We start from the raw sequence: 10,428 nt of genomic DNA on the forward strand, positions 1-10,428 counted from the left end.
CGTACATCGAGACGTATTGCTTGCGAAATACTACACTAATCTGAATATCGTAATAAAGATTATTATTTATGTCTGTTTAATTAATATTACAGTGGATAACTAATCTTATGTTAAGTGCTAAAATAATCAAGTATTATTTATATCTATTTACTCGGTGATTTGAGCACTTCATATAACTCATTAATTATCCAATTGTAACTCTCTTTATTTCGAACCCAGCAGTAACCGTCTTATCTCTCTTCTCTCTCTCTCGTACAGACACGGTGAGAACACGGATCCACCGATGCCTAAAGAAAGACACTAATCCATCTCTCCCCGCCCTTGTCGCGCTCCTCCTCCTCTCCCACACGGCAAGCGCGGAGAACGAGTGAAGGAGACTAAGCCGTTGAACGGGCGTTCGCAGGAAGCCCTTCGCTCAGCTGCTGCCTCTATAAATCCCACCCTCGCCGAGGCTTCCATCGGAGTTCCGAAGACGAGTTATCTTCTCCACCAGATCGTCCACGAAGGACTCGGAATTGGTTGTCGTCGCTGCTCTCTCGAAGCATGAGGAGAGGAAGGGAGGAGGGGGAGGCTCTGCTGCTGGCGCCGCTCCTGGTGTTCATCGCGTTCCTCGGCCTCACGGCCGTCGGCGCCGAGGATCCCTACATCTACTTCACGTGGAAAGTCACCTACGGCACCATCTCCCCCCTGGGCATCCCTCAGCAGGCCATTCTCATCAACGGAGAGTTCCCCGGCCCCAACATCAACTCCACCACCAACAACAACATCGTCGTCAACGTCTTCAACAACCTGGATGAGCCCTTCCTCTTCACCTGGTTCGTCCCCTACTTCCTTTTCATGCTTTGATTTGTATGTGCATAGGTCGGAGAATACAGGTACTGTAAACTACTATATACTGTTATTCTGATGCAATAGTATATTGCTTATAGTACATCTTATATTGTTGATATTGGAACAAGAGAACAACATCATATTCCTCATCTTGTATCATAAAGGAGAAAAAATTGTAACCACTGAGGAGGGTTGATAGCATTTATTTTGTGTTGATGCATGAATTGTTCTTTTTGTTTTGTGTTTGTGTGTGAAGTACTGCTCTAACATCATATAATAAAATTTGCCACTGTGACTAATCCAAGGATTATGTGACGTATATCTACTTCTTTGTCGGTGAGGTATTCTTCTTCTTCTTCTCAGTTGTATCCTATATATGCATGGCAGGAATGGGATCCAGCAGAGGAAGAACTCGTGGCAGGACGGCACGGCGGGCAGCAACTGCCCCATCCCGCCGGGTCAAAACTACACCTACCACTTCCAGGTGAAGGACCAGATCGGCAGCTTCGTCTACTTCCCCAGCCTGGGCATGCATCGGGCCGCCGGCGGCTTCGGCGGCCTCCGCGTCAATAGCCGCCTCCTCATCCCCGTCCCCTTCGCTGACCCCGCCGACGACTACACCGTCCTCATCGGCGACTGGTACACCAAGAGCCACAAGATCCTCGCCAAGCTCCTCGACTCCGGCCGCACCATCGGTCGCCCCGCTGGCGTCCTCATCAACGGCCGCTCCGGCAAGGACGATCCCCCGCTCTTCACCATGGAGGCCGGCAAGACCTACCGCTACCGCATCTGCAACGTCGGCATGAAGGTGACGCTCAACTTCCGCATGCAGTCCCACTCCATGAAGCTCGTCGAGATGGACGGCTCCCACACCATGCAGAACGTGTACGAATCCCTCGACATCCACGTCGGGCAGTGCCTCTCTGCGCTAGTCGAGGCTACCCAGGCGCCCAAGGACTACTACATGGTCGCCTCCTCCCGCTTCACCAAGTACACGCTGACGGCGTCCGGCCTGATCCGGTACGCCGGCTCCAACACTCCGCCGTCGCAGGACCTTCCCGCGGCGCCCGTCGGCTGGGCCTGGTCGTTCAACCAGTGGCGGTCCTTCCGGTGGAACCTCACCGCCAGTGCCGCCCGCCCCAACCCGCAGGGCTCCTACCACTACGGCAGCATCGACATCACTCGCACTATCAAGCTCGTCAACTCGGTGGGGCACGTCAACGGGAAGCGGCGCTACGCGCTCAACGCCGTGTCGCACCAGGACACTGCCACGCCGCTCAAGCTCGCCGAGTACTTCGGCATCGCCGACAAGGTGTTCAAGTACAACATCATCGGCGACGACCCGCCCGCCTCCACCGCCCCCATCAAGATTGCGCCCAACGTCATGAACGCCACCTTCCGGAACTTCATCGAGATCATCTTCGAGAACCCCGAGCGGAGCATGCAAGCCTACCATTTAGACGGCTACTCCTTCTTCCCCGTCGGGTGAGCTACAGATCAGTACTTGCGCCACCCAACACACACAAACAAACACACAGACACAACTGATGCTGTTGTTGCAGAATGGGACACGGGAAGTGGACGCCGCAGAGCCGGAAAACCTACAACCTTCTCGACACGGTGAGCCGGCACACGATCCAGGTGTACCAGCGGTCGTGGTCGGCGATCATGCTGACGTTCGACAACGCCGGCATGTGGAACCTGCGGTCGGAGCTCTGGGAGAGGCGTTACTTGGGGCAGCAGCTCTACATCAGCGTGTTGTCGCCGGCGAGGTCCTTGAGGGACGAGTACAACATGCCGGAAAAGGCGCTGATCTGTGGCGACGTCGTCAATCTCCCGAGGCCGCCGTCCTACATTTGAGCCGCCTGTGCCAGTCTATGCATGCTAAGTTCCTCTCAAGTCCATGGAGAAGGAAGTTGGGAAGAGGATAGCTCGAAATGGTACACATAGGAAGGCCAAGAAGGGAAGGAGCAACACAAAGGGCATTTTTTTAATTTTATTTTATTTTATTTTATTTTATTTTATTTTATTTTTTTTGGTTTTTCTGTGCCTTAAGGCTGTTTGTGATAATGCTATTGCAGCATTTCACCAATCTTATTGGTCTAAATTATTATTTACTTAAGGTTCATGTTTTATATTTTTTATTAAAAATAAAAAGATAATTTTCTTAAGAAGATGTTCACATATCAATCAAATCTTAGACCAATTACTTGTACAATAATACATTTAATATCTTAATTAATAACAAATGATTATTTATGTATGGTTCCTATTATTCTAATTGTAAATGTAGCACCCAAGTATTGACTCACATTACAAACAGATAAAGAGAGTCATGTTATTTATAGAAGAGTTTACCAACGACTTAACCTAAGTTCTTTGAGATGCATTAATCTCCAAGCATAATTTATGACAGCCTTAGGTTATCTCCGGACTAATTAATTATAGTAGTTAATTAGTGAACCATATCATATTCCTCCATTTATAAGAAAACTCAAATTATATATATATATATATATATATATATATATATATATATATATATATATATATATAATGCCATTATTGAGCCCACATTGTTTAGAACACAAAGGTTTGGGCCATGGATTTGGTCCACCAAAGACCGGTCTGCCAGTGCCTACTAGTATCAACTAGAGAGACAAAATAATTAAGCATAACAATAAAGTGATGGATGATACATCATCATTTTCTATTGTCATTGTTCAATAATAATTGAACACAACCATAGCAGGTTTTCTCAAAATATATAGATCAAAATTTTGGAGTCAATAATAATTTTTTTGTCTTAAAAATTTCTTAATTTTCGTTTAGAATCACTCAAACTCTAATACAAATTTAGAATACAGTTACAAAACCTTCAAACTTATGAAAAAAGTATTAATTATTATTGATGGGGATTGGAACAAATTAATACTTTGATGACTGTGTTTTTATCAGGGTTACAATATGTTATATTAGTTTTTTTTTTAAAATTAGAAGTCTATTCAAGGACTCTATAACTAGATAATATATCTTTTATTATTATTATTATTATTATTATTATTATTTTATTATAATAAATTGATAGGTCAGATATTCATCCTAATCATGATTCGACATATGTTAACATAGTTAGCAACGGGACTATGTGGACATTAGTCCGAAAAAATATCTTGAAATCGTAGAACGAGTGATATTCTAGCAATGGGACTATGTGGACATTAGTCCGAAAAAATATCCTGAAATCGTAGAACTAGTGATATTCCACCCATATTACAAAATATTTTCTCCAATTAAACCCACTATAAGTGGTAATCTAATCATCGTAATCAAGATCAATTACTATTTTACTAGAAAATTTTCATTATATTTCGTCACTATCTTGAATATTGTCACTCGGAAAACCGACTAAAATCAATCTTTATGCAAGTTGGTCACAAAACTTGTATTCGAACCTTCTTCACCTATGGAGCAAACATTCTAACCTTTCCTCTAGTCATATCAGATAATTTATGCATGCAAGCCTAAATTGAATTAGATTGATCTAGACATCGTTGATATCCACCAAATCAAAAATAAATATAAATATTATAAAAATATTAAAATTATATATTTAAATTTAAGAGTAAATATAAAATTTAAGAACTTTTATCATCTCAAATATGTCAAATTGTTTCAATGTTTTGTTCAAACATACTCTGTATGATTAAATTAAGTTGATAGTTAAGGTTAATGCCAATTTAAACTAATTTAATATTGATTATTATTATTATTTAACTAAAATCACATAAGTTTAACTTATTGACATATAAAAGATTCATGAATAGTGCACGGATAAAACATAATATGTAAAACTCTTGCCCAACGTATAAAGATTCATAAATAATGGATCAATGTTAAAAAATATTCATGTGTGAGGTAAGACTAAAAAGGATAACTAAGAGAATAGTGCCATTGATAAATATTAAAAGAGTTGAATGATATATATTTGCTTCTAGCTCATAATCTAATCGATTAAGTTATTGAGTTAATTTAATGTTCGATTCTTTCTAGTTTGACTTATACTCCAAAGTGCACTCTTGATTATTTTTAAAGACTCAAATTATAAGGAATAAGATTTGGAAAAGTGTTTCAATTTTCAATGTTTGTGAAGATGAGAATCATGTTTCTTTCATTCGATATATAGAATCTGGTTGAGAATGATTACTTGATGTATGAGATTTGGTTAAGAATAATTATAATAATTCTAAAAAAAAGAGATGGGGATGATTAAAAATAGGAGAGAGAGAGAGAGAGAGAACGAGCAAAATATATTTGAGCCATAATGAACTTAGTAATCAGATTCAAGATTGTGTGCCATCGACTAAGCTATGATTATGAATAAAATTGATGACACCACTTACACAAGAATAAGAGAAGAATGTTAGAAGATATTCACATAAGGAAAGAAACATAAAAAAAGGGCTAAGAGGATAGTCTTATATTGATAAATATAAAAAATTTCAGATGATATATATTTAAGTCTAACACATAATATTATATTTGAGTCTAATAGTTTAATATTTTGAATTGAATTGATATCTAACTCAATATATGATAATCTGATGATTAGTCTGACTCATTTCCAATATATCTCTCCATCATTATCATTTTTCTAAATATGCATGGTATCTAACTCATTATATTCTAGCAAATGATTGCATATTCTTATATTATGAATGGTTCATTAGAAAAAAGAAGAAAAAAAGAGACTTGATCATCCAAGAAAAAACTTCTCTCTATTGGCCCATAAACCTCTTACAACTTTATTTTCTGATCACATCCGTGTGAAGACCACATGAGTTGTAATACCTTGAAAACGCCGCGATTCCTTCAATTACTTCCGCAACATACATGTCACAAAAGCATGTAGTCCACACCAGACTTCCCCATTTCATTTGAAACCTTGTCATCATACTCCGGTTCTTCCAAGATGCCTTTTGGATCGAACAAGCAACAGTGTCTCTATCGACTCTGCCATCTTTCATTCCCCATCCACCAAGTGGAAGAACCTCTCCCTTACTCTCAAACTCCACAACCCTCCTCAATCCCTTGAGAGCATCTTTCTCATAGCTCAATAAAGGAGGTTCTTAGTATTCTCATGCAGTGGAGACACAGATGCAGAGTGTTCTTTGAGGCTGCTATCCACCTCAACCAAACTTTGATCGACATAGTCTGTGTTCTCAAGATTTGAGATGCCATTCAGTGAACTAAATTCTGCATCAACCCCAAGTTGATTCAGTTGTTCTTCAGCTTGAATAATGGTACTGTCACTTTTCTTTGATGAATCATCAGAGAGTGTAACACTAGTCTTGCTTATCACATCAGCTTGAGTAGCTGGTATCAGTAGATTTATGTTAGCCTTTGAACGTAGGCAGTAGTATCCCGGCGTAACATCATCTGAAGCATGTTATCCTCTCAAATTATTGGATATTCTAATATCATACATGGTTCAACAGAAGGAAAAAGATACATAAACCTAATCATTGAGGACCTGCCTCTCTCCATCCATCAGAATCAGGATAGGAAGAAAGAAGAATCATTGAGAACTTTATCTTCTGATCACTGCTGTCTGAAGTCCACATAAGCTGCATGTCAAAGAAGTATGCATGCAGTCCCCCACCAAACTGCCCCATCTTATTTGAAACCTTGTCATCATCTTCCACATCACTACTCCAGTTCTTCAAGATGCCCTTTGGATCAGATAAGTAACAGTCTCGATCAACTCTTCCATCTTTAATTCCCCATGCAGCAAGTGGAAGAACCTCTAAAGGGGTTACACTATGTCACGCACAGGACCATCTAACTTACGTATACCAGATGCCAGACAAACTTGACCTACAATGTACTACTAATACGTAAGACACCAGTTTGCAGGATTACATCGAGATCGGTACATTCATTTTACGTATGTAACACGATGGATGATGTTATCTGTGCTTGCAGGTAGAACACATTTAATTTTACTGTGAAAGGAATGATCACCGGAGGAGAAGTCGTCGCAGGAAGCATTGGATGGATGTTGTCTAAGGTCAAGTGCATTGGTTTGGTACTCCGCCATGTGCAAGCACGGTTCATGGTAGGGTTAGGATGTTGACGTTGTCTGGGTTGACCCCCTTCAATCGTTGGATGGCTCTTACTAGCTGTTTAGCTTCTTTATATATACAGTCCATCTTTATAGAGTCTTGGCGGTGCTTGATAGAAATTAAGCGAAGAAGATAGAAAGATAGAAATTGTAGAAGAAATTATGAAATGTATAAGATATAATTGTCTAATACATTTTGATAGTGAGTTCTTGACAGCCATTTATACACACTCAGTAGGGAGGTTATACACATTCAGCATGGAGGATTTTTCTGAACTGCTGAGAGATTTCCTCAACTGTCTCGAGGAAATCTTATCTGCTTATCATGCCCCCGCAAGATTGAGCTTCCATCAAGGATGCCGATCTTGGACCGATGAGATGAAAATAGTTTACGGGCGAGAGGCTTTGTGAGTGAGTCGGCTAGTTGATCTGCTGTATGTACATGAGAAACTCGGAGTTGATGTCTGGCAACTTGATCTCGCACAAAATGGAAGTCGATGGCTATGTGTTTCATGCGGGAATGGAACACTGGATTGACACATAAATAAGTAGCTCCAATATTATCACAATATATCGTAGGAATAACCGTGGAGTTGACGTTGAGTTCCTTGAGCAAATTTGTGACCCAATTGAGTTCAGCAGCGGCGGTGGCGACGGCATGGTATTCAGCTTCAGTTGTAGATCGTGCAACCGTCTTTTGTTTTTTAGAACTCCAACTGATTGGAGTAGCTCCAAGGAAGACAATGTATCCGGACGTAGATGTTCTATCATCAAAGTTCCCTGCCCAATCAACATCAGCAAAGGCATGGAGATGGAGTGAAGTATTTTTACGAAAAAAAATGCCATAATTAAGAGTCCCTTTAAGATACCGCAAAATTCGTTTGACCGCAGACCATTGCGTAGTAGATGGTCGATGCATGAATTGCGATAACTTATTGACGGCAAATGAAATATCTGGACGGGTGAGAGCCAAGTACTGTAAGGAGCCAAGGACTTGTCGATACTGAGTCGAATCTGTAGCAGGACTTCCATCACATAATTGAAGTGATTCACTGGTAGAGAGAGGAGTTGTAACCTCTTTCGCATCCTGCATGTTTGCCTTTGATAATAAATCTTGAATATACTTTCTTTGTGATAGGAAGAGACCTGAAGATGTAAATGTTGCTTCCACTCCCAGAAAGTAGCTTAAAGTTCCTAGATCTTTGAGGGAGAATCGATCGGCCAAGTGCTTTAGAAATGCCTGAGTCTTCAAAGGATCATTTCCTGTGACAATAATATCATCCACATATACTAAAAGATATATTATGCTTCCATTGTGCTGGCAAATGAATAACGAGGTATCAGACTTTGAATTGATGAAGCCAATTGAAGTCAAAAACGAGCCAAGCTCGTTATACCAAGCCCTTGGAGCTTGACGAAGTCCATAAATAGCTTTTTGAAGTTTGCAGACATGCCTCGGATATTGAGGATGAACAAAACCAGGAGGTTGTTGCATAAAGACATCTTCAGTAAGTGACCCCTGTAAAAAGGCATTGTTAATATCCAATTGTCGTATGTGCCAGCCCTTTGAGATAGCCAAACTCAGGATAAGACGGATTGTTGTGGGTTTAACAACGGGACTAAATGTCTATGTGAAGTCGACACCAGGTCGTTGATGAAACCCTTTGGCGACTAGACGTGCTTTGTATCTGGCAATGGATCCGTCTGGGTTCCGCTTAATTCGAAAGACCCATTTACACCCGATGATATTTTGTGTGTGATGAAAGGGTACTAAGGTCCATGTAGAGTTATGGAGGAGAGCATCATATTCGTCACACATGGCTTTACGCCAGTGAGAAGATTTTTGAGCTTGAGTGATTGTAGTGGGTTCACTGGCCTCAGTGGAGGAATTTGTTATAGCATGTAAGTCAAGGACTTGACGTGGTTTGAAAATACCACTTTTGGAGCGTGTTGTCATTGGATGTCTAGGGGGGTGGAAGTGGTAGATTGTGTTGGTGGTATAGCCGAGGGCGAGTCACTGTCATGGACCGGGTCAACCGTCGGCACAACAATGTCACTAGATCTAGGAGAAGGTAAAGCCAGTGGCAATGTTGCCGAGGGTATGACTTCATTAATAGGAGAAACTTGTGAGGAAGGGAGTGGAGGAATAGAGGGAGTGAGAAGCTGTTGAACTGGAGTAATAGTAGTATGTGAATCTTGAGAGTAAGGACTGGACGGTGTCATTGGAGGTTCGTGTGATGAGATCGGAGGGATATTCCAATGATGTATGTTTATCGGAGTAGTTTGCATGGTAGGATTATTTTGAAAAGAAAAGACAGACTCCTCAAAGATAACATGACGTGATATAAAGACCTTTTTAGTTTGGGGTTCATAGCATCGAAAAGCATTATGTTCAAGAGAGTAGCCTATAAAAGTGCAAGGCTTAGATCGTGGTGTTAGCTTATGTGACGCATAGGGACGGAGCCATGGATAATATAAACAGCCAAAAACTCTAAGTTTATGAAGGTTTGGAAGTTTGTGGAATAATTTTTCAAATGGTGACTGGTATTGTAAGACTAGAGTGAGCATACGATTAATGAGATAAACTGCAGTTTGAAAAGCTACTGACCAAAAAGATGGTGGCATGGATGCTTGATGTAGAAGGGAGAGACCAGTTTCAACGATATGCCGATGTTTGCGTTCGGCAGAACCAACCAATTGGGGAGTATGTGGGGGTGACTTGAGGTGTTGTATACCACAAGCAGAGAGACAGGATGTGAGGGCTTGATATTCGCCTCCACCATCAGAGTAAACTGTTTTAATGGAAGATTGAAAAAAATTCTCGACCAACTTTTGAAAGTTGGTAAATACAGTAGAAACATCAGACTTATGATGGAGAGGATATAACCATGTGTACTTAGTAAAATAATCTACAAAAATGACATAAAAATGAAACTTGTCAAAAGAAGGAATTGGGGCAGGGCCCCACACGTCGGTATAAATGATTTCAAACGGTTTAGAGCAAGAAATGGAGGTTGTCCCAAAAGGCAGTTTATGACTTTTATTGCAAAGACAAGTATCACAATGATTAATAGTGCTATTGATTTTCAAGGTAGGAAGAGAATAACTTGGAGGATGAGGCGATCTTGACGTAACCATAGTTGGTGGGCTGGATTTGGCACTGGATTGGGTTCGCTTGGGATGTTGATCATTTCAGGTGGACACTGGAGAGAGCCATCAATGTAACCTAAGAGATCATAGCCAAATAAAAGATTAGAAAGTTGTGCCCGCCAAGATGCGTAGTTGCCACCTTTGGATAATTTGAAGGGAATGAGTGCTGCAGCATTGATGGTGATAAGACTTTGAGAAGTGCTCAGAGTCCCTGCAGAAATAGGGACAGGAATATCGGAAGAGGTAAATGAAGACATCTCAGATATTTTGTGGCGGGTCAAGTGATCTTTATAGAAGATGTAAATATATAGGAGGAAGGGAGG

At 40.9% G+C, this 10,428-nt stretch overlaps 1 protein-coding gene across 1 annotated transcript; it reads left to right on the top strand.

The window, feature by feature from the left end:
* Nucleotides 1-334: 334 nt before the first annotated feature.
* On the top strand, nt 335-3,035 carry LOC103998252 (L-ascorbate oxidase homolog). The gene is made up of 3 exons (XM_009419675.3): nt 335-815; nt 1,219-2,316; nt 2,394-3,035. The coding sequence occupies exons 1-3, from the start codon at nt 544-546 to the stop codon at nt 2,689-2,691; spliced, it is 1,668 nt and encodes a 555-aa protein (XP_009417950.2). The 5' UTR covers nt 335-543; the 3' UTR covers nt 2,692-3,035.
* Nucleotides 3,036-10,428: the final 7,393 nt, after the last annotated feature.

Source organism: Musa acuminata, chromosome BXJ2-9, assembly GCF_036884655.1.
Source record: "Musa acuminata AAA Group cultivar baxijiao chromosome BXJ2-9, Cavendish_Baxijiao_AAA, whole genome shotgun sequence".
NCBI lineage: Eukaryota > Viridiplantae > Streptophyta > Magnoliopsida > Zingiberales > Musaceae > Musa > Musa acuminata.